Below are 21,827 nucleotides of genomic sequence, written 5' to 3'. Positions count from 1 at the left end.
CCGCAAAGCCCATGGTCCACGTATGCGCGGGCCAGCGCAAAGGCGGCTGCGTACTGATGGCAGTAATGATCGACATTCTTGGGCGCAAATGGGTAGGTGACGATGAACAAAGATTGCAGCCCTGTCACTTCCATCCTTTCAGGTATCTAACTGTGACTACCTTGGGATAACAAGTGATGGCACGCGCGCACGCAGGATCATGCCCCCGCTCTTTGGTCCATTCCGATACACACTGTACGCAGTCTCGCGCCGTAGTATGGGAGAATACGTAAAACAAGACCAGCCTGTCCAGATGCAGAGTCAGATATGCACTGCTGCCTTCGGTCGTTTTATGTGCAATTGACATTGGACGCGAAATGGTCGCATATGTAAGTCTTCTCCGCGCAAGTTCATGATCCAACTGCCCCCCGGGGGAACAGAGCTCTTTTCAGGCAGTACATCCGAATACAGGAAAGAGTGCTTCACGAGGACGAGCTACCGTAGGCTCGATGCTGCGACGTGTCAGGGCTGATGTGCCGAAAACCGTCGGAACCCCATCGCCGTCGTGCACGATCGACGATGGCGAAAGCAAACCCGCAAAGGAGGGAAAGAGCCAAGCGCCATATCCTGTAAGGTCTCCAATATGCCAGCAAGTCAAAAACGATCTCTCTTACTTTTCGAATGGGAAGCGGCCTGGAGGCTGGAGCAGCTTTCCCCATGTACTTTCGTATTTATCAGCCTTGAAGCTGTACGCGGGATTCACAATACAGTCAGCGGCAGCACCTAAAGTTCTAGGCAGGCGCAGGCATGGGCCGGCGCCCATGCAACGCCGCGCAAATGAAAGGCCGGGGCAGAATGCAAGGAGGTACTGAAGTCTGCATGCTGCGCGGACCAGGTGGACCAACGACACCAATATGGTTAACAAGGCTGCACAGTACAGACTCGCGACATACATGCAAAGCTGGTAGCTGAATCTGGCGCCTCCTGTCTTCCTCTCGCGTCGCGGCAGAAGTCGAGTAGTCGACGTGATACACAGGTACAAATTCCTCACTGCACGATGCGGCTCCCGACCTACCCGTTTACTAGGGATGTTATCAGACCTGTGGATGGCGCAGCATGATGGTGGCGGTGTCAACAAAGATTCCCGTCGGAGTCGAGAACCTTCGCTCGCTCTCGCCGCTCTTGCTCTTGACGCGCGTGAGACTTGAAACTGGACTAAATGCCGCGTACCTCATGAGCCATGCCTCATAGACGCTCGCGGCCTCGCGCGCGGCGCTGACTGCCATTCCCTTCTCTCCGGCTTCTGTTGCAGATTGCAGCCCATGTATTGCGCACTACATTGTCAAAGCGAGGCTGTTGCAACAGGTTGGATGAACATTGCAACTCTCCCACAGGCTATCCAAAGTACCGGCTGGGCACGGCCTGGCGTACATGCTCTATCTGGCCTGATTCTGACCGCTGTACTGACGGGTATGTTCGCTCCAGTCCCAGCTCCCTCCAGCAATCAGCAGGCCCGGCTGGCGTCAGCGGCCTGCCGCCTGTGCATCAGTCGTAACCAAATGAAATGACGCGTCTGGCAGTTCTGGCCGCTCTGACCTGCTCGGCGGATATATGGCCTCCATCCATTTGCTTGCATGCTTTTCGAACTCGGTGGTTGTTCTCGCCCTTCACTTTGTTGCCGCATGCCAACAAAACCTCGCAACAAAGTTTGACCATTGGTGTACCTCTCGCCCTGTCCTGGTGACCTGTCTTCACTGATGTTTGTAGGGACGTAATGTCTCTCGTCCTCTCTCGGGGGTTGGGTTGACGCGCTCAGTGGCGTTAGTGCTCACGCGCCCAGTGCTGTCACATCATCTCCGAAATTTGCTCAGTACCGAAGCCAGAGCGGGTAATTCCCCAGGAGAACGATTCTGCCCCTGCCTCAGTGTTTGATAAGAATGTGGTTTGATGTGCGGCATGAACTATAAACCTATGCATCAATGTTTGAGAGCTTTGCAGTCTGTTCAGAGTTGGAAAGACTTGAGCGCTTGTGCTCTTGTGAATGAGTACAGAGCGCTTGATTTGTGGGATGTGGTTGATAAGAGCAGACTTGGTCATGAGCGCATGCCGCATGGAACGATTGCTCGATGGAGACATGGAGCGCTTGAGCAGTGCTGGCCTGCTTGCGCGTCACGTTTCCCTCCTGTGTGCGCTCGACGCCTCTCAATCCATTCAGTCTGGACAGTCTCTAACCCACTTTTAGTCTCCGTTCCACTGTTTGACCTAATGCAAGCGGCCCCACTGTGCCTTGCGGGGGCGCTCTTGTGGGCCTTTTTGCGCAAGGCAGGGGGCAGGTGCTTGCTGCTTATCTAGCGAAAATTTTGGCCTCAGCAGTCCGTCAGCGCGTCAGCGAGCTTTCAACACCGGTGAGCAGTGAAGGACGTGATCGTAAACATTGTAACAGGACGAGCTTGTTATAGCTTCGGTCAAGAGCGCGAACAGTTCATTGCATTGGAGATTTACTCGTTCATTGCAATCATCTGCTTCTCACTTCTTTCCTTTCAATCCCGACGTGCTCGAATCTATGGGGTTGCGACGATGACCGATCGGTTCACCTAACACAGTCACCCTGAGCTGTGCATAACTCGATACGTAGAGCGACTGCTCGTCTGGGTTACTTTCAAAACCAGGTTTACCACCAGGGACTGGCTCGCGCCGGCGCGCCGCAGCTGCTCAGAGGCAGCTCTTCTGGCTCAAAATGATCAACAGTCTCGTGCACAATGGGTGCGAGGTATCGCTGCACCTCGTGTCCGAGGACATCTTCGTCCACCCTCCGCCACTTAACTCAGACTTGCCAGGAGAGGACAAGACGCTCAGCGGCTTGGTCGAGATCAAATGTCCTGTAAGGCTCTATGAATAGATAATGTCCAGGGTGCAACGTTTCGGCTGATTACTGCGGCCCCTGCTTGCAGAGCGAGCGCACCATCCAAGGCGTCAAAGTGACATTGCAGGGCATCCAGACTCTCTCATTCCCTGACGGAGGCGCTTCCACTCCGTCGGGGCATAGCCTGCGTTGGGAGGAAAAGATCATCATGAACAAAACTGTAGAGATCCTGGATGATGGCACTGTTTCAGCCCACAAGCACGCAAAACACACAGCCAAACACTCTTCAAAAGGCAAAAGCAAGGCGAAGGAAGTCTCGCAGGCGGTGGATGAGCGAGGCAGAGGCCGACACAGAGACGAGAATTCCAGCGAGCCGCCTAGCTTGCCGACCAGCCCGACGCTGGCGTCATCCAGCTTGCTCATGACGCAGAGCGACTCGGTGAATGGATCGGTCGTGAAGGGAGGGGGCGACTCGCTCGACTTGCAAAACAGCTCCGCTCCAGTTACGACCCCGCCAGTTGCGCCGATAATGTCAAAACATGATGGCTTGCATCTTGAGAAGGGCATCCACGGGTGAGCTACACGATACTGCTCAGGTGTTGGTATTCTGTCCTGACCGACACTGGTCCCCGTAGCTTCGAGTTTGCATTCATCATCCCAGCAACTAGTGCACCTTATGAGCGTTTCAAGAATGCGCGTGTGCGGTACATTGTGACGGCCACCGCCATAGGCGCCGGCCGTGGACGCTCCAACATTAGCACGTGGCAGGAAGTCTTTATCATCCTACACGTCCAGCCCGATGGCGGGCCGACAGCGCTGGACGTTCAATATCAAGATGTGCACGAAGCACTCGGGCCCATGAGTGTCTCCCTCATCTCGGCGTCGCTCACAGTCGGAGGCACGGCGAATTTGAGCGTCTACCATCCTGACCCGCCTCCAGGCCTGTCTGTACACGCCATCCGCGTCTTCATGGAGCAGACGATCGAGATGTATAGCAGCGTCCGCAAGGCGTGGCTAAAATTGCCGACAGAGAAGCTGCGCCTGTGGGAGAAAGGGCAAATGCCGTACAAGGGCAAGCAGGTGGATGACGCTGGACTGGAGGCCAGCATTTGGATCGCCGATGGAGAAGATTTGCCCGGGCATCCAGGGCGAGGAGCAGGGAATGGCCCGCCAAGCATTTCTCCTTTTGGCTTGCCGCTCAATGGATCTACGTCGCGATCCATCACGCCTGGCGAGGCGGTGACGCCTGGCGCAAGTACACCAGGTAGCACTCAAGCCTCGGGTTCAAACAATTCAGGCTACAAGATTCGTTCTGTTGTGCGGCTACCAGATGATCAGGTCATTCGCCCCAGTACTGTGCGCGGTTGCAAGACAGACATCCGTGTGACACACGAAATCGGCGTGGAAGTTTTTTTCTCACGCCTCTCCGTGTTGGATACGCGCGATGATAGTGACTCGTATGGCAAACCCAAGGTGCAGGTGTTCTCTATGCGGCGATCCGTCTGCATCCCTTCGTGCTGTTGCACGTATGACATCATCCATCTGCCGCCATATTCGTTCGAATCGCCCGTTAACTCGCGCCCCCCTTCGCCGACGGGAAGCTACTTGCCTTCTAGCTTGCCACACTCGCTCGCAGGTTCGCGCAAAAGCTCGCACGCGGATCTCGAGCACTGGAAGGCGACGACGCCGCTAAATTACACGCTACCCGGCGCAAAGCGCGGCTCGCCGAATACATCACAGCCCGGCAGTGCCAACATCAGCCGGCCAGGTAGCCGTGATCCTTCCCCTACCCGGCATGGCTTTGCACATGCATTCACGTCGGGACGCAAGAGCCGAAATTCTTCGCCCGAACGTGCGGCACCCATCCCTGTCCGCAAGTCGGGCCTACATGCGCTCACCCCTTCGCACCCTGCGCCGTTGCAATCCCCGGGCGTCTCCTCCACTCCATCTGCACTGCATCGCAATTCGCTCAACGTTGGCTCGCCGTGGGCGCATAGCTTCTTTCCCTCGCGCACTGCCACTTCACACCAGACTTGCAATTGTGGACGCACGACGGAGGAACTCTCCGAGGCCGAGCAACGTTTACTCGAAGGCGTGCCGACTGCCCCCGGCGCCTGGGTCGACACGCATTCCGAAGGCGATGTGCCGCCACCTTGGTTCCCACCTTCGAGGGCTGGAAGCCCAGTACAAGGCTGGCACATATTTGCGAGCGGCAATAGAGAAGGCGGCAGAGCTCGTGGAAAGCTTGCCGAGATCAATACACCATATGGCTCGCCACATTGAAAGCGGCGCTTGACTATGTTTTGCACATCACTTTACACCTCTCAGCATTGGTTCCTACTTTGAAACAGCATATAGAATTCATTTGCATGATGCAATGACCGTATCTTTGCACGTCGCACGCAGAACGACAGTACACTATGTAATGCACAGAACCTTGAACTATTTCAGACATTGTTGCGCAAGATGCAGCCGCTGAACGTCTGTGTGGGGACCCTATCCAGCCAAGGCGATCATGATCTGGTATGGTCAGAGGTCGATCTGTAACATCGATCGCCAACTTCGCTTAAGCTTATCTTCCTCTGGCGCTTTTTCACGGAGTTTCTCCCCAGGTTCCAGGGTAACTGAGCCGCATTTCCTGACGGTTTCGGCAGCCAACTTGTAACCCCCAGTTCCGAGTTCCGACTTTGATATGTCTAAGGCAACAGCGTTTCTCCTGTTTCAATTTCACATGACATTTGATCCTGTTGGCCTGCATTTAACCCTCACCTCGGGGATACTTACTGTGCAGCTGAGCAAAGGGTCGTTCACCCTTTGCAAACGTCCAGTGCAACAGTATGAGCTACCAGGGTGGAGGTCAGAGCTACGGCGCCCCGTACGGGAGCAAGTCGGTGCAGACGCCGACGTACATTTGCGGTGGTGAGTGATGCACGTCTGCTCGCATTGGGGCTCGCCTTTCCCGACCTCGCGTCTATGAGGGCAGCAAATGACCTTGAAAGCAGTGTTGACATCATCTTCCACCCCGTCCTCTTTCGTACTCGCCTCCATCCGACTTGGCTAGCCTGCTCATCGAAAGTAGAGATTCGGCCGAAGGAGCCGATCAGATGCAAGGAGTGTGGCCATCGCATCGTCTACAAGCCACGAACGACAAAGATGGTGAGTGGCGGAGAACGCAGATCATGCGTTTGAACTGGCTGTATTATCCTCCTTTTGACCATGCGCTGACTTGTGTCTCTTTTTGTGTGCAGCTCCATTTCGAGGCGCGGTGACATTCTTGGTCACTTCCAGTCGACAGCAAGCTCAACGAAACATCGGCCAAGAGGACTGCATCCGCTTAGCCAAACCCCCGCCGACGTCCTCGCGATCTCCATTTGCAACCACCATGGCTTGTTCTTGTATTTCTTTCAGCAGCATGTACATTTAAGAGGCTTTATAATGGGCTTGCGCCGCCTTCTCTCATGATCTGCGTCCTGCCCATTGGCACGATACACTCATTGCAATGTCCAATCGTTGTAGGTGCAACAGCTAGACTACAAAATCTGCCAGTCTTCTCCCAGGAGTTCGTCATGAACATTGAAGTACCGCACCGGCTTGCCTTCGCGCCTGCAGGTGAATGACCCCGTCGTTTTCCCATCATCGGACTGACTTGGAGTCGCCCACCATCTGCCTTTGACTTTCCCCGATCGCACATCGATGCTTTCCGCCACAAGAATGTCTGCATCGGACGATGAGGACTGAATACCTTGGGAAAATGGAACAGAAGAAGCGAGCTCCCATGTTGCGAATGGTCGGGAAGTGCTCCTCACGAAAGAAGGGTGGTAGATGTTGGTTCGGATCGGTCTGAGCAGAACGGAGAGAGTCTCAAGCTGCAGTACTGGTCCTGATTGCTCCTTGTTCATAGATTGTTGCGCTTCCGACGCAGCTGGAGAAGGCACAAGTCGCATACGCCCCACATAAGGGCCTCCGATCCACGCAATAAGTGCCGTACTGACACCTGAAGTTGCCAGAGCGGTTGCGCAGAGACCTATGCGCCCTGCCATGGTGATCGCTCCCGGGGTGAGAAGAAGCACGGGGCACATGCCTACTGCGAGAAAGAGGGAGCCTAGTGAGAAGAGCTTGAGCCGAGCGAAAGTGCGCACGAGCGGGCCGTGGTAGGTCGGCCCTGAGGCCGGCGTGGCATTGATCGAAGAGCCTTGCTTTTGGGTTTGTTCTCCGGAAAGGGAAGGGAGCGTGGTGTGAAAGCTTCTTAGGGCCGCCGTTGAGGTTGTCTGCGATCGTTTGATATGCATCGGACGAGGTCGAGCATCGGAGAGACAGCAGCAGCTCGGGCGAAATGTCGCTGCAGCTCGCGCTGGCTGTCCAAAAAGTTGCCGGGCCAAGGCTGTGTCCAGCCTGGCCAGCGTGATTGAGGATGAGCGCAATACGGTCATGGCGTGGATGGACAACGTCTCCCGTCGAACCCTTTTTGGCTCGAGATATTGAGACTTGAGAACAGGTAGAACGGCTCTGTATGATGAGCCCAGGGGACGGAGAGACAAAAGAAAAGTCCTGTGAGGCACGAGTGTCGGACACTTCTAAGGTTGAAGAATGATTCGCCTTTATCATCATGCTGCGAAGAACGCCACTATATTTCTTGGGAGTTGGCACGCCCTCAAGCTCCAAACCGATGTGTGCGGCTCTGCGCGTCACTACCCATGACGCGCCACACGCGCGCACGCTTATACAAGTGTTCAACACCCCCCAACCTCTGGGATGACTACATAGGCTGCAGCCAAGCCATCAGCTGCCAGTCACGCTGCACGCAGCACACAGCACGCACGATTATACAACTCTGGACATTATTGTTGCTTGGCTCATCTCGGCCAGGTAGACACCAGTGCGGCCCGTGGCGTCCGATAGTGTTAAAGGAATGGCTCGGCAAACATACAGCAGGGACCCACCGGGCCCCTCCGTCAATACAAGTGGTATTACGGTGACGTCTGACTCACAAAGCTCCTCATCTACGTCTGCCATATTCCTTGCTCAGCCCCTGACGGCAAGTGTAAACGACATGCGGAATTCAGATACACCGGTATCAAGTGAACCGTTAAGCTCTCAGACGGCGATCCCAGCACCTGCAGCTCATCCTGGGGGCTCGTCACTTCGAACCACGGCACCGCTCCCTGGGAGCTCGTCAGGGGTGTCCACGTCCAGCTCGGGCACCCTTGCCAACCGGGCGAATACCAATATTGGCACGCCGACGGCATCACCTCGACGGATGTCCTCGAATGTCCCCCGTCGAACGACTGCTGCCAGTGCCAGCGCAAGCTCTGCACCGGGGCCAACATTTGCCTCGCTATCCGGCCCTTATCATTCTGGCAACACAGGCAGAAGTCCAGCTACCGGCACCGAACATGCAATGTCAGCAGGTTCATCCTCCTTTGCAAACCGCTCCAATCCATCATCGCATATTCCCCAGAATGCAACGCTGGGCAGCGGCTTCCGGGCTTCGGGCTCGTCCCATTTTGGCTTCAACACCAACACGCCAGCTTCGTCCAGCGCTGCAGCGACAAACGCTTTCGCATTTTTCAATTCAAATGCTGGCACTTCGTCCCCTCGGCTCGCGAACACCACCATTTCAGGGTTGCCTGCGCGTGCGGGTTACAGCAATAGCGCTATTCATTCAGGCATAGGGGGTATGCCCACGAGACACGGTCTGGCATCGACCAGCTCTGTTGGAAGCCATGCACACTCGAATGATATCGCACACCGTGGAAGAGCGCTTGATACCGAATTTCGGATTTTTAGTCGCTTTGATGAGACACGCGCTGTTGTGAGTAGCCCAGGACACCCACAGCCGAGCAGACACTCCTTATATTTCTCACATGTTGAATATCAATTAGTCATTCACCTGGACTATTGCTGAGCTTGCGCTACTGCGTGACGAGGTAGAGAACTCGGCCGCTCCGTTCGATCCAGCGGTCGAAGGCGTAAGGGGAGGGACCGACGAGTCTGTCGCGCGTTCCGTGAGCGCAGGTGCGGGCAAGAGCGAAATTTGGACCACTCAGCCGATGTTTGACGACAAACGCTGGAAGCTGGAGCTGGTCAGGACGACCCGCCACCTGCAGCCTACAGAAGCTCCGGCAGAGGACACGGCCAGCTCTGCCACTGTACTGAGCGTGTACCTGAGTGAGTTTGACGGCAAGTTGTGATGAGTTCCACCGAGGGTGACTGACTTGTGGCTGTCCTAAGCCTCCACCGTGTTCGAGTACTCCAGCCCCGACTTGGAGTTCGATGCGGCGATCATGATTGGCCTCCGGCCGGCTCAAACTCAAAGAGGTCTACGTCAATATGGCATGAATGATTGGCTGTGGCAAGTCTTCGAAGGATACACCTTTGACCGAGAAAACGACTTCTACGAGTGCCATGGCCTTCCATCGCTGTCAGAGCTCCTGCAAAATCCCGCGGTAGCAAAGCACGACGCGGTAGCCCTCACAGTGCAGATTGTGCTAGGTCCAGGACTGGTTCACGCGGTACCGGATAAAGACCACATGCCACCCATGATACTCTTCCCGCAGCCGAACACACACCAAGTCCCCAAATCGATGCTCACTTCGCTTGAGAGCCTGCTTGATTGCTCGCGTACAGGAGACGTGCGCTTGATCGTGCGCGAGCGTGGCTGGGTACCAGCATCGTCGATGATCGGCGAAGATGGATCAGAGCTGCATGGTATACCATCTGTAGCTGTTCGACCCTATCCGCTTGGCGCACATATCGAGTTTGACGAAGATAATGAGGAGGACTCGCCAGTCGTCGTGATTCGAGATCGCATCATCTGGGCACATAGTGCCGTTTTGCAATCTCGCAGCAGCTACTTTGCAACCATGCTTGACAGCGGCTTTTCGGAAGGACAAGGACTCTCTGCCAATACCAACACTCCCGATGCCCATCACCAGCGCCGTTTCAGCACGCTCTACATTCCTGATGCAGACTTTGCAACTGCCTACTGGCTGCTTCGTTTCCTCTATGTTGGTGAGATCGACTTTTCGCACGACGAAGACGTCAAGGAGGAGATCATGGATGGTGTCTGGGCGATCCGCAACGGCATGTCTTCCGTGGGAGGTACAGCAGGCAGCAGCTTCCTGCGAAGATGGATCAAAGTGAACGACCTGCAACAGCCAGATGTCATCTCCCTTGAGCCACATGCGCATCCAGACCCGGCGGGGCCACATGCAACAGTTCATGTCCCGCAGCCATCAGCTAGCAGGACCCATCGCGGCTTAAGCGCTCGGACATCTGCGAGCTCGGTATCTTCAAGCATCAGCGCTGCGGGGGGCCATGACCTACCGCAACAGCCTCCGCCCCTGTCGCCTTCTCATGCCGGTCACGAAGCTGGTGGTCCTATGTATGCAAGCAGCCGCGGTGCCCGCTTCCCTTCGAATTCGGGCGCGCGCAGTGCGTCCGGAAGCGTAAGGCGCAGTGTCTCCAGCGATCGCACGCATCCCCCGATGATGAGCAGCAGCACGTTGCAGCAGCAGCATCATCAGCAGCAGCCGGCCGCGGAATACAATGTTTGGGCGAGCCTTGCTGAGCCGACTGCAGACGAGCACGTCCACCCGTGCAGTAAAGCCCCGCCTGCGAGTGCTCTGGCCATGTACAAGCTTGCCCATCGCTATGGCCAGGCCTCTCTCGAGCGGCTCGCCAAGCGACATTTGATCACCGGCCTCACACCGCGCAACGCTTTTGCGATGTTGCTCGCGACATCGCTCTATCCTGACGTCCATGCAGGCGTCAAAGAATACGTTTGTGAGCATGTATGCCTTCCTCGTAAGCTCCTGATTGCAGCAGTCGCTGACTATGCGTGTTCCCCAGACTTCCACTGGGCCGCCGTATCTGCGACCCAAGAGTTTGAACAGTGTTGCGACGAGGTGTCAACCGGGGAGGTGGGTGACTGACAAGCTTGAAGTACTCTCCGTGTGCATCGAACTAACTACAGCGCCCATTAACAGTGGGGTGTGGACGCTGGACGTTCCCTTCGTTCCTTCATGAGATCGCTCGTGTCCCCATATGGCACCCGTGCCGAATCTGTCTGATCAATGACGCCGGCATTGACTTATTTTGTAGAGTTACCTCGCACTTGTTGTATCAAAATAGCAGACGAGTATTGCACGTGTTTATGATACAGATGCTGAGGATGCGAAAAGACAGGTATTGTGCGAGATAGACGCAGACAGATCGCATCGAAATTATGTTTTCGGCACAGTGCGAGTAGACGGGCGGCTTCCTGACTCTTCAGGAGAGACCAAGGTAGCAGATGGTACCATGATGCCGTCGCTGAAGATGTCTCCTAGCTCGCAGAGGTACTTGTCGCGAATGTCGCTATCCAGCAGTCGCTTTGAGCGAAGTGCACCAATCGAGTTGCAACGGGTCAATATACTGTGATGTCCCTGAAGTTGGGCAGTAGTTTTGGGGCGTGCCTCACCTCATTACGACCTTGCCCTCGGCCGTGGTAGTCTCCATGCGATCGCCCCGCAACCAAGCCCGAGGCCCCTACTCTCGACAGTTGGCCTTCGTACATCACCCCTTCCACTTCAACGTCTTCTACGCCTTCGCTTGTGCGCGATTGGTCCTCATCAGGCATGCCCGGTTGACTGGCAATGTTGTCATGCTCTGGGCCAGAGGATACCGCCATCCAAGTTGCGCCTCCCGCCCCGCACGAAGGCGGCACAGCAACAGACAGCGCAGCTTCGCTGTCGGCCATAAGCGTGTCCTCTCTCAGCCCGGTCGCTGCAGCCGCAGCTTTCTGCATCTTAAACTTTGAATGAATGCTCTGCGTGGAGCGAAGCCAGATGCTCAGCGCCTTGCGTGTGCATGCGCGATCGGGCGATGGTTTGGGTGCTTTTGTGTAAGTACAGCACGCTGAGCGGAAGTCTCAGAATCTGTAGCGGCGTCGCGGTCGTCAAGATGCTCTTGGCTCGTGGCTGGCCCTATGGATGAACTGTAACGGTTGAAGAGTCGAAGCTTGCAGTGTTGAAGAAGTGTACATTTCCTGCTGCGTAATAGCAGGTCTCTCTCAGCTTTGCTGATGAGTGGAATCTTGGCGCCCCGATGCCATGTTGACAGTTGTGGCCTGCGCTGTGGTTCCCTATCACCTTACTCGTCTCTGTTCCGCGACATCCTGCGGCTGCGTCGCTCCGGCGAAGTGGGTGTCGCTTTTTGGCCAACCGATGATGTGAGTTCCACCAAGTATTGAAAAGCACGGCCGACGAAATGTCTTTGGGTGCTTAGGCCCCCTTGGGAAAGATATCGCTTCCGACTACCACATTCATGAGAGGCATTGAATGCTACTCGAATATACGAAACCTCGCACAGATTCACTGTACCTGCGACCTTCCAGGCGTGCGTCTCACCGAGTAGAAAGATGTCTGAATCTAAGCTCCAGCCTGCGCTGCCAGTGAATGTCCGTCCTGCGACGCCAGAAGACATCCCGACTATCCTAGGCTTTGTAAGCTACTACGGCTACGCTTGAAGCCTGCTACTTGGTACTCACAAGTTGACGGCCTCTCTGCAGATCAAAGAGCTTGCCATCTACGAAAAAGAGTCCGATGCGGCCAAGGCGACAACTGAGCTGGTGCGCACCGTAGTCATACGGAGACTTCCAACTGTGGCAGAGGTATGCTGACATGTAAGTACACTGTACCGCAGATCAAGCTGAATGTCTTTGAGAAGGAATATGCCCACGTCATCATCGCGGAGGACCCTGCTAAGAACAACGAACCAGTGGGGATGGCACTCGTACGTCTTCTGTGTGAAATTATTATCCTGCGCTATCGAAATGTGCAAGTCTGACATTGCCATGCTTCCTCTCCGGACAGTACTTCTTCACATTCTCAACATGGACTGGCAAGCCGTCTCTGTACCTTGAAGATCTCTTCGTGACCGAGTCAGTTCGCAACCGCGGTGCCGGCAAAGCTCTCTTCCGACAGCTTGGCAAAATCGCCGAGGAGAAAGACTGCCAGCGGATGGACTGGAGTGTGCTCACATGGAACGCCCCTAGCATTGCCTTTTACGAGAAGGTCTTGGGGGCGACCAGAATGGAGGAATGGAGACAGATGCGCTTGGAGACAGAGGGAATCAAACGATTGCAGACACTTGGTCTATAATGTCCATTTCTGAGCAACGTCAATGTGAAGTAATCTTGCCTAAAACACGGTGCCGTCAGATATAATGTCCTGCGAGACCGAAAAGAGCAGCACGTCCCTTTGATCAATAGCTCATAATGCCCCCGATTTGGACAAAGTGACTCACGATGGGCGGGCCGCCGGTCTCTGGTCGCTTTTGCTTGGCGATTTCTCTGCCACCTTTCCAAGTCGCTGCCTCCAGCACTTGCTTCAGGTTGAGCTGCTGCGCCGTAAGACCATACTTCTGTCGAATCCCTTCAGCAATGCGATCAAGCAGGATGACCGTCAGGGCGCGCCATTCAACGACCGCAGGGTGTGAAGGTAGCAATCTTGGGATGCCAGGTGCTTCCGTGGGGGGCTCGGATGCTTTGTACAGCGCAGCTTTGGGCTTCAGCACTCCTAGGTCTACCAGTAAGCCGCCTGCAGCGGGTGATGATAAGAATTGGCGCGAGTCAGTGTGACGCCCTCCAGCACAGCTCGAGTGACACTAACCGTTCCTGTATTCAGGCAGTCCAGTCTGGTGTTCTCCGCCGGCGAAGGTCCAGCCGAGCGTCTGTTCGATCGGCTCCATGATAGAGTAACACAGCCACTGCGTGAGCTTGTGGAACGGTACGAGGGCTTTCTCATCATCTACTCCTGCCTCATCTCCAAGTGCTGCTTTGAAGGAGTCGCAGGGCCAAACATCGCCCAAGCTGACACCATCCAACTTTGTCCGCGTCGCAGGCCAGATGGGGGCCAAGCCGATGATCAACACTTCCCACAATGCAGAAACTTGCACGGTGACAGCGCCTGTTGCCGCATCTTTGGCCGTTGAAGGATGTGTGAGCAGCCAGTCGACCATGTTCCCCGGCCGTGGCGCAGCATTTTGTTGTGCGCCAGTGAAATAGCCTTGGGAGTCATCGGTGAGCGCTTTCGAAAGTTGGATGAGCAGTTGTGCACGGCCGTCCAAGCCAGTCATTGGATTCTGTTCCGGATGGACTTGCATGGACATGGCTAAATTTTCTGTTGATAGCCGTGCGAGGCCGATGGCATCAACTTGACAACGGAGGACGGGATCTTCGCCTGCTGGGCTTTCAAGCCCGCAAAAGAGACCTTCGGTGAACATGTCCAAGCTTGCGATCGCCAGACCCTCGCTACGTCCGATCCGAAGTCCCGTTGCCTTTTCCTCGTACTGCCATTTGGTGCCAGCGCCAGCATCGAGCAGAACGGAGACGACAAAGAGATCAACCAACTTCCGTGCGGCCTCCATCGGCGGCACAGGTTCCAGATTGCCCGCGGAAGGAGTGCCCCATTTGGACAATAGCGTGGTGATGCGAGGCAAGGGACCGACGTCAAAGTGTCTCCAGCGCCCGTGCGGCGGGATGGCAGCAAAGTTGGTGCCAAAATCGCGCTCCATGATGGAAGCACAATAGTCAATCACATCCTTCTCTTTCGAGGCTTCGTAGTCGAAATACTCGGTCTTGCCCTCTTGCGCCAGCTTGAATACGGGGGCACATCGCTCTCTGATCGAAGTCAGGGAGCGCAGATGTATAACCTGTAAAGAGTGGAAAGAATGGGGCCAAGGTTTCCTCAGCGTGCGTGCGATGAGTCAATACCCTTCAGCTCTTGTGTTGACTCACACGATCGGATACACTGGTCATCTTGGCAGGTTGTCCTGAGAGAATTAGAACCTTCGGCGAAGCTTTCAGCAAGATTCACAGTCAACACTGTCGGAGAATCTAAGACGTTCTCTGTATCGCCGGATGCAACAAGTCTGACCCTGTTTACAATCCTTCTGGCAGTCGAAAGGGACGGTATAACTGCACAAGATGGTGTGATACAGCGTGGTGTTTACCACTGACGCGCGCGATAACGAGAGATCAATCTAATGATCATGGGGCCGTGCAAGCCGCGTGTGGTGCATGCATTCAAACTCATGATTTCTTTCTTTTTCAGCCCTCCGCTGTGAATTGAAGCTTGTTCCAGTCGAGTTTGAGGTCAGCAAGCGTGTCATCATGATCTTCTCATCTCCTAGTGCTTTGCCCCTTCTTCAAGCGCCTGAACTTCATGCGATACATGCGGGTCTCCTCGTAGCTCCACAAGAAAAGCGTCCTTCTTCCCACAGCTAAGACTGCAGTAACCTGTGTGATGAACGACCCAACATTGTCAAGGGAGGCTTCGAGCATGCGCGATCTGTACATTCGGACGCCTTTGGTCTACTCGGCTCCACTCTCCCAAAAGAGCGGTCACAATATTTTTCTTAAGCTTGAGGCGCTCCAGCCAAGTGGATCATTCAAGTTTCGAGGTATTTCACGGGTCATCCAAACTCAAGCATCGCGGTCAAGCTCAACCACACCGATACATGTGATCAGCTCGTCCGGCGGAAATGCTGGTCTCGCGGCCGCGACAGCTGCCCGCGCGCTTGGCCTGTCATGCACCGTCTTTGTTCCTGTCTCAACGGAAGACTATATCGTCGAGCTGCTCAAAGCCGAGGGAGCAGAGGTGGTCCAAGGCGGCGCCGCTTGGGACATATGTGACGACGGCGCTCGACGGAAGGCCGCAGAGGTTGAAACCGTAACGCCAGGCGGAAGCGTTTACGTCCATCCGTTCGAGGGCGAGGACCTGATAAGAGGCCATTCGACGATGGTTCCAGAAATCTACGAACAGCTCAAGGGGATGGAAGAAGCGAGCGGCGATGCGAAAGCCCCAGACCTTTTAGTGTGCTCTGTTGGCGGAGGCGGTCTCCTGGCTGGTGTTCTTACAGGCATTGTAGAGCAGGATACTGCCTCACGGCCCCATGTCGTTGCAGTCGAGTGCTTTGGGGCGGATTCATTCGCTGCAGCACACAACTCCGGAAAGCACATCGCATTGCTGGCGATCACTTCCAAAGCGACCTCCATGGGCGCGCTCAAGGCTTCCGCTAAGTCTTTGGCTTTGGCCCGTTCCTATACAACGGCAGAGGCAGGCGGGGCTTTCTCTACGCTCACGGTACCCGACAGCGCAGCGGCCTTCGCGGGTTGGCAATTTGCGAGGGACCATCGATTTATAGTTGAATTGGCTTGCGCGGCGAGCTTGACGCCCGCATATTTTTCGGAACAGGTTTTACCAGCACTGTTGGCCAAACAGCCCAACACGCAGCGGAAGAGCAACATAGTCATTGTCGTTTGCGGTGGCTCGAAGGTGAATGCGGCGGACATCGAGCAATGGAGGCGAGAAGTACCTGGTCTCGATGCAGCCATCCATGAGCAACGATGTCAGATAGACTCAAGCGCGGCTTGAATGTGCTCAAGTTCCACATCGAGGTAATGAAGTCGGCTTTGTGGATAGAATATATTCTCTTATTTGCAAGCGTATACATCAGCCGCCTCTATATTTTAGTGGTAGAAGCCGTGCCTCGTATACAAAGTTGTCGCTTCACTGCGATAGAGAGCTTGTTAGCATGTGGCCCGTGTTCGATTCACGGTGGAGGCATTTCTTTTTTCTTTTTTCCTGCCGCGCGCAATTGAATATTCACTCGACCGCAGGTTGCTGCAATGCGCGCGTCACCACCCATAATTTCAACAGGAAAATACTTTTTGCGCCTTCATGTTTCGACTTAACATGCAACTTGCGGCAGATCATAAAGAATTCGACGTGATCATTTTGGTCATGTGGAGAGTGATGCGCTCGATTCTCGAGTCTGCTGATTACGGCCAAGCATGATACATCAAGTACATGTCTGCACGATACCATATCTAAGTACATAGTTTTGAGTGATAAGCTAGTTGGACGGCAGGCGAAACGTCAGGGCCTTCCGTGCCGTGTGCTGACGAGCCTTCGGAGGCGTCATCCAAACGCAGCGAGTGGCTGGTACCGCGTGAAAAGGTGATTGATGCAAGCCAAAATAGCTTGATTTGGATATCGTGTCTCTATCTCCGCTTCGGAACTGCAATGGCAGCCAAAGACTTGGCGCTCACTGTGACGGACGGGGTTCCTGCAGGTGTTTCTTCTTTTTCTTTTGCAAGAGGAGGCTCTTTCTGGCCTCCGCCGTACCACTTGGAATGCACATTGCGAAATGGCGACGATGCCGGCTCGTTCACTATCTTCCATCTCGCGAGCTCGAGGGCCATTTGCGCGTCGACCGAGGCTGTGTGTCCCTCGGCCCCTGAACTTTGGATGATGCGTCCAAGGTGATTGCTTGTAAGCTCGCGGAGACTCATGCGGTATGGCGGTCCGCGTGGATGCGGAAAGAGCGTCACAGTGTCGACAATGTTCAAATGCACGAGTCTCAAAGCCTTAAGGTCGTTCTCTAAGCTGTGGCCGACCTGCAACATCGCATGAGAAAGAGGGCCGTGGGGCATTGCCTGAGCATGGCACTTACTAAGATGGTGTCTTTGTGCATTAACTGTAAAAGGCGACCTCGGGCTTGCACTAAATCGCACGTATCTGATCCCTCTGCAAAATCTTTTTCCGTCAATCCAGAGAATCTGCATGTGCATACAATGCGCCGTATTAGTTCAACTCGCGGCTGCACACTTGAACTCTTCTCGACGGACCGAGTATTGTAATCAATAATGGCGACGTTCGGCTTCACTTTGATGTCCATGAGGGTCGTTCCCTCTGCGGAAACCACGCTTAATTGGGTCAAGCTCATGCCTGCCGTGGTAAAACACAGCTCGCAATCCAGCGCAAGAATGTCATGAGCGTCAGGCTTAGCTTCTTTTGAAGGAAGCGAAGCATGAGATTCGAAGAACGGGGTTTGGGCGTGTAGTTGCCGTGCCGACTCTAGTCTGAAGACATGGGTGCAAGATGAGCTGCAGGCGGTCTCTTCATTGAGCTGCTTTGATTCGAGCACCTTCGCTCCGCAGCATGTCCACACCAAATTTCTTCCCTTTCCTGCTAGCTTCTCTGGGCGTTTGCGACCGTGGTGGAAGCGACACACGGTATCGTAACTGTCGGAAGAAGCCACGTGTTTGTCTGGTGGAGACTCGATCTTGAAGGTTACGCCGCATCGATCGCACTGTCTCTCTTGCCCAATTGAGTCTGGTGCCTCGCCTCCGGGGCCCCATTCTTCCGGGATATGCGTAGTGTAGCCCCAAATCTCAAGTGCACCCACCGGACACACAAAGAGCTTATCTCTGAACTTTTGCAAAGTAAGCTTTCCTTTCTCCTTTTGAACGCATTGCGTCCGCTTGCGCCCCACGTCAGCTTGTGTCCCGGTCTCCTTGCACTCTTCTAGGTTTTGCTGGGAGAACGACCCAGTCCTCGCTTTCTCATCGAGGCTGTCTGCTGCCGCCTTTTTAATCGTGTCTTTGTCGCGCCCGTTAATTCCAACTAGAGCAGACCTTGAAGAGTTTTTGTATGAATGCTCATTGCTTGCCTTGAACGTCTCGAGCTCTTGAGCAAGTGCGTGTTTGTGCGCCAAGTCTCTGCCTGCTGCCGACAGCTCTGGATCTGGACTCTTGAGTAAGGGGGAATATAGTCCGCAAAAGCCGTTGTAAAATGCTTTGAGTATAGCTTGTCTTGCTGTCAGGGGAATTTTACTGCTGCGCGGATGATCCTTGGAAAGCAACTTTGGTGCCAGTGCCATTGTGGAAGACTGCGAAAGAGAGTCCAATAGTTAAAGGGAGAACGCGGGCACCATCACGTGGAGGACCTCACCTCTGCCGACTGAGCTTTGCGCATTGAAACTTGCATATTATCATTCATTTGTTGATGTTCTTTGCGGCTTTTCTTTGGGGGCTCTGAAGAAGATGCTGGTACAGAGATGGCTCGCTTCCCCAAGACCCTGCTACCACCGTGCTCTTCAGGCTCTGTGATCGCCAAACTTCCTTTCACAGACACATCAGACATGCACGGCTGCACCGCAGATAAATCGTGAGAGAAAGGGCAGGCTGCTCTTGATGGCTCGCAGACACCATCGCGATGGGCCGGGCATACGATGTCGCTCAGCTTTCCCTGAGTCTTGAACATCTGGCGACTGCGCTTGCTAGCTTTGGGGCGCGTTTACTCTCTCGCTAAGAGCGGTGAAGATCTTCTCCAGTACTCGTCTCCTCACCTTCCTACGTTTCCACGTTTCACAGGAGGAGTGAAATAAGATGCGATTGGCGCAATTGCCCTTCCCTGGCGCAACAGTGCTACTGCATCGCAACATATCCGGTTTTATATGAGGAAGGCATCCAACATTGAAGCATACCGCATACATGACATTAGCAAAACCATGTTCATTCAGTTTCTATGCAGTATCGCAACAACCCGATCGATCAGACCGAGTGGTTCGCCAAGAATGTACACGAAGATGGCCAAAGCACACGACATTACAGTGTCACGCTCTCGATTCTTTCCTTGTTGGTCCCTAGTTTTGGCAGCCGCACGTAAACATCGGAACTGTGGCCGTCCAGGCTGCGGAATGCAAGGCTTCCCCCAAAAAAGTCGCAATATACCTTGGTCATAGGTAGACCCAGGCCTGTCTCGGAAGCAGATGCAGGATTCCGGATGCCACCCACTCCTCCTGAACCTTCCACGAGAGAAGCGACCGAGGATGAAGGCGAATCCGTGGGGTTGTCTTGTTGCGGTACCCACGATGGGTGCTTACGCTGGTTGCCGGTCAAGTCGGGCGAGGCAGAGAGCGAAGGGACTGCATCTGGCAAGTCTTTAGAAATGGTTGAAGCATGCGAGCCAACCACCTGCTCGCGGACTGTGCCTGAGTGGGGGAGTATACACATCAGTAAGCGGAATACGTAATGATCTTAGTTTGGAGAGCAGTTACCTTTGAATGTCCCCATGTTGAGGAGAGCCTCCAGTTGTCTACTGCTGCCCAGCCCGCCGGTCATGATGTCACCGGATGAGCGACCCTTTTCCTCTTGCTGCTTACGCATCTCGGCTTCCAGCTCAAGCCTCCGCCGGACATTTGAGAAGGAGCAGAGAAATGAGATCAATGCGTCATTGGCGTTCATGCCTGACGAAGACGAGATGAATGGGACTTGGTATGAGCTCCGAACGGGTGCGCCATCATCGCCAGAGTCCATGTCAGGAGATGAAGAGACGAATTGAGGACGTATCGCCATGCTCTCGTTGATTTGATCGACGAAAGCTTGAGAGCCGCCAAAGGCGTCTGCAGTGCTTAATTGCATGGCCCGGCCCGGCATGTTGATCCCGAAAGCTCCAGCGCTCGTGGTGCTTTTTGACATTAATGTGCCGGGAAGAGCCCCCACTTGAGACGCAAGAGCTGGGCCACCAAGCTGACTCGCAACGTCGGGAAGCCCGCCGCCGCTGTCCGATACACGGATGATGATGTCTTCGTCTTCAGGTCCTTCGACGATGGTGACGCGGATTGGAACATCATCGCGCTCCTGCAGTTCCCTTCGCATGGTAGCGCGCATCGCGTTCTTCAACAATTCGAAGATGATATACTCGAGGTGCTCGGGGATGTACGCGAAACGTGCACCGAGATCGCCATCGACGGTGACTTCTGGAATGATGGGGTCGCTCTCTGAGATACCACGTTCTGCCGCAAACATTTTGCGGAGCAGACGGTCGCCTTTGCGGACCACAGAAGAAACTGATAGATGCGTGTAGATGATGCCGATGTGGTCACCCATATCTGCTTCACCACCCTCGGATGCCTCCTCAGGGGATATGCGCTGGTCAAGCGTATTGTGATCGTTGAAGAAATGGAAAGGATCGTCCAAAGCCTCAGACAGGGCGATATGCTGCTCTGCAAGCACCCTTCGAGAAATCCGGCTTCGTAACATGCGCTCCATAAAGCTGTCGAGCTGTGGAGGAGGAAGGTGGTGTGACGACTCGACGATACCAACGGTGAGGCTCGGAATGATAGTGAGATGGTCCTCCAGCAAGCCTTTCAGCTCCGTGCAGAAACGTTCATTGTCATCCATGTTCTTGATGAGAGGAAACTTTCTGAGCTTCTCGAAAGCTGCCCAATACTTGTCATATACGTCTTCCATGTGCTTGTTGGTCATGACGACGAACGGGAGGGCCTGCAAGTCTCTAATTCTGTGAGCGATTCGGATAGGCAGTTCCTGCCGCACATAGTTTGCGCTTTTGATGATCTTGTCGCGATCTTTTCCCAGCGTCTTGCCAAAGAATATCAATTGACGCAAGGTCATGCGAGTTGCCGGGCGTGCCGCCCATTGCTCAAGGATCTTGTTCAGGTAAAAGTGCCGACCTAGCGCTGACTCCTTTGACGAATAGGGATCGTTGCCGGTACGGGTCCGGGACGATGATGCAGCGGGGGAATCGTAGCGACGGTTGACATGGCTTGACGTGCCGGAGCAGGCCGCAGCTGAGGTCGATAGGTTCTTTGCACTGCCCGTGGCACGAAAGCGTACGCACGGAGAAAGAGGGGCTCGAAGTGCAGGTGGAAGCTGCCGGCGTGACGGAGCTTGCCGTCTGCGCAAAAGCGCCCACCAAGCGTTTTTGCTTGGATGCATGATGCCTATCCGAGAGCTTCAAGTACGTCGACGAATATACACGACCCTACGCAGTACAGAAGAGCTGAGCTTTCGGTCGAGAGCGGGGAAGCTGCTGAGAGCTTCGTCTTCACTTGACTTTTGACGGGGAGAGGTTAGCGCGTGACGCGTGTCTCCTGGCTTTCAAGCGAGACTGATTATGGCGGTCGTGGCGTCAGCACGTTACTCGTCACCGCGTCGAGTTGTGACTTGTGAAGAAGTGGGGATATGAGGATATAGGTGAAGGCTTGATGGCTTGGGCTGTCAATCTAGTGGTACCGCGTCACCTACAAAATAGCAGAGGCACGACGGCCATCTGCGCATTGTTATCACAGGCTGGCACCCACATCTCAAAATCGACACATCAATACTTCGCCCTCGCTTGTCGCGTGCAAATAC

The 21,827-nt window shown here is 54.6% G+C and overlaps 10 protein-coding genes and 1 non-coding gene across 11 annotated transcripts; 6 read left to right on the top strand and 5 right to left on the bottom strand.

Moving 5' to 3' along the window:
- Positions 1-2,716: 2,716 nt before the first annotated feature.
- Positions 2,717-5,125, top strand: K437DRAFT_268139 (uncharacterized protein; the record flags this gene model as incomplete). Its single annotated transcript, XM_013388126.1, has 3 exons — positions 2,717-2,860; positions 2,931-3,415; positions 3,478-5,125. The coding sequence occupies 3 exons, from the start codon at positions 2,717-2,719 to the stop codon at positions 5,123-5,125; spliced, it is 2,277 nt and encodes a 758-aa protein (XP_013243580.1).
- Positions 5,126-5,501: 376 nt separating this feature from the next.
- K437DRAFT_108039 (uncharacterized protein) lies at positions 5,502-6,242 on the top strand. The gene is made up of 3 exons (XM_013388125.1): positions 5,502-5,761; positions 5,845-5,998; positions 6,091-6,242. The coding sequence occupies exons 1-3, from the start codon at positions 5,535-5,537 to the stop codon at positions 6,109-6,111; spliced, it is 402 nt and encodes a 133-aa protein (XP_013243579.1). The 5' UTR covers positions 5,502-5,534; the 3' UTR covers positions 6,112-6,242.
- Positions 6,243-6,372: 130 nt separating this feature from the next.
- Positions 6,373-7,131, bottom strand: K437DRAFT_223576 (uncharacterized protein; the record flags this gene model as incomplete). The annotated part of the gene is made up of 1 exon (XM_013388124.1): positions 6,373-7,131. The coding sequence occupies one exon, from the start codon at positions 7,129-7,131 to the stop codon at positions 6,373-6,375; it is 759 nt and encodes a 252-aa protein (XP_013243578.1).
- Positions 7,132-7,618: 487 nt separating this feature from the next.
- Positions 7,619-10,991, top strand: K437DRAFT_294317 (uncharacterized protein). Its single transcript, XM_013388123.1, has 5 exons — positions 7,619-8,654; positions 8,725-9,010; positions 9,074-10,627; positions 10,694-10,764; positions 10,831-10,991. Exons 1-5 carry the CDS (start codon positions 7,752-7,754, stop codon positions 10,912-10,914), a joined length of 2,898 nt encoding a protein of 965 aa, XP_013243577.1. The 5' UTR covers positions 7,619-7,751; the 3' UTR covers positions 10,915-10,991.
- Positions 10,973-11,928, bottom strand: K437DRAFT_256211 (uncharacterized protein). The gene is made up of 2 exons (XM_013388122.1): positions 11,304-11,928; positions 10,973-11,214 (listed from the first exon to the last, which is right to left on the bottom strand). Exons 1-2 carry the CDS (start codon positions 11,628-11,630, stop codon positions 11,068-11,070), a joined length of 474 nt encoding a protein of 157 aa, XP_013243576.1. The 5' UTR covers positions 11,631-11,928; the 3' UTR covers positions 10,973-11,067.
- Positions 11,929-12,242: 314 nt separating this feature from the next.
- K437DRAFT_246557 (acyl-CoA N-acyltransferase) lies at positions 12,243-13,041 on the top strand (the record flags this gene model as incomplete). The annotated part of the gene is made up of 4 exons (XM_013388121.1): positions 12,243-12,326; positions 12,393-12,452; positions 12,527-12,616; positions 12,697-13,041. 4 exons carry the CDS (start codon positions 12,243-12,245, stop codon positions 12,982-12,984), a joined length of 522 nt encoding a protein of 173 aa, XP_013243575.1. The 3' UTR covers positions 12,985-13,041.
- Positions 12,713-14,816, bottom strand: K437DRAFT_256209 (DUF1688-domain-containing protein). Its single transcript, XM_013388120.1, has 4 exons — positions 14,622-14,816; positions 13,495-14,536; positions 13,130-13,422; positions 12,713-13,053 (listed from the first exon to the last, which is right to left on the bottom strand). Exons 1-4 carry the CDS (start codon positions 14,640-14,642, stop codon positions 13,024-13,026), a joined length of 1,386 nt encoding a protein of 461 aa, XP_013243574.1. The 5' UTR covers positions 14,643-14,816; the 3' UTR covers positions 12,713-13,023.
- Positions 14,817-15,174: 358 nt separating this feature from the next.
- On the top strand, positions 15,175-16,197 carry K437DRAFT_215097 (tryptophan synthase beta subunit-like PLP-dependent enzyme; the record flags this gene model as incomplete). Its single annotated transcript, XM_013388119.1, has 1 exon — positions 15,175-16,197. A coding segment is annotated over one exon (1,023 nt), but the record flags the coding sequence as incomplete, so codon positions are not given.
- A 147-nt stretch (positions 16,198-16,344) lies between these two features.
- K437DRAFT_t27 lies at positions 16,345-16,452 on the top strand. Its single transcript has one exon. It is a non-coding gene; the product is annotated as a tRNA-Thr (tRNA).
- Positions 16,453-16,670: 218 nt separating this feature from the next.
- Positions 16,671-19,093, bottom strand: K437DRAFT_256208 (uncharacterized protein). Its single transcript, XM_013388118.1, has 4 exons — positions 18,622-19,093; positions 17,517-18,559; positions 17,342-17,447; positions 16,671-17,285 (listed from the first exon to the last, which is right to left on the bottom strand). Exons 1-4 carry the CDS (start codon positions 18,931-18,933, stop codon positions 16,890-16,892), a joined length of 1,857 nt encoding a protein of 618 aa, XP_013243572.1. The 5' UTR covers positions 18,934-19,093; the 3' UTR covers positions 16,671-16,889.
- Positions 19,094-19,163: 70 nt separating this feature from the next.
- Positions 19,164-21,669, bottom strand: K437DRAFT_235251 (uncharacterized protein). Its single transcript, XM_013388117.1, has 2 exons — positions 19,730-21,669; positions 19,164-19,663 (listed from the first exon to the last, which is right to left on the bottom strand). Exons 1-2 carry the CDS (start codon positions 21,408-21,410, stop codon positions 19,278-19,280), a joined length of 2,067 nt encoding a protein of 688 aa, XP_013243571.1. The 5' UTR covers positions 21,411-21,669; the 3' UTR covers positions 19,164-19,277.
- Positions 21,670-21,827: the final 158 nt, after the last annotated feature.

Source organism: Tilletiaria anomala, assembly GCF_000711695.1.
Source record: "Tilletiaria anomala UBC 951 chromosome Unknown K437scaffold_35, whole genome shotgun sequence".
NCBI lineage: Eukaryota > Fungi > Basidiomycota > Exobasidiomycetes > Georgefischeriales > Tilletiariaceae > Tilletiaria > Tilletiaria anomala.
The sequence above is the reverse complement of the archived record's forward strand: the minus strand, read 5'-3'. Positions and strand labels throughout refer to the sequence as shown.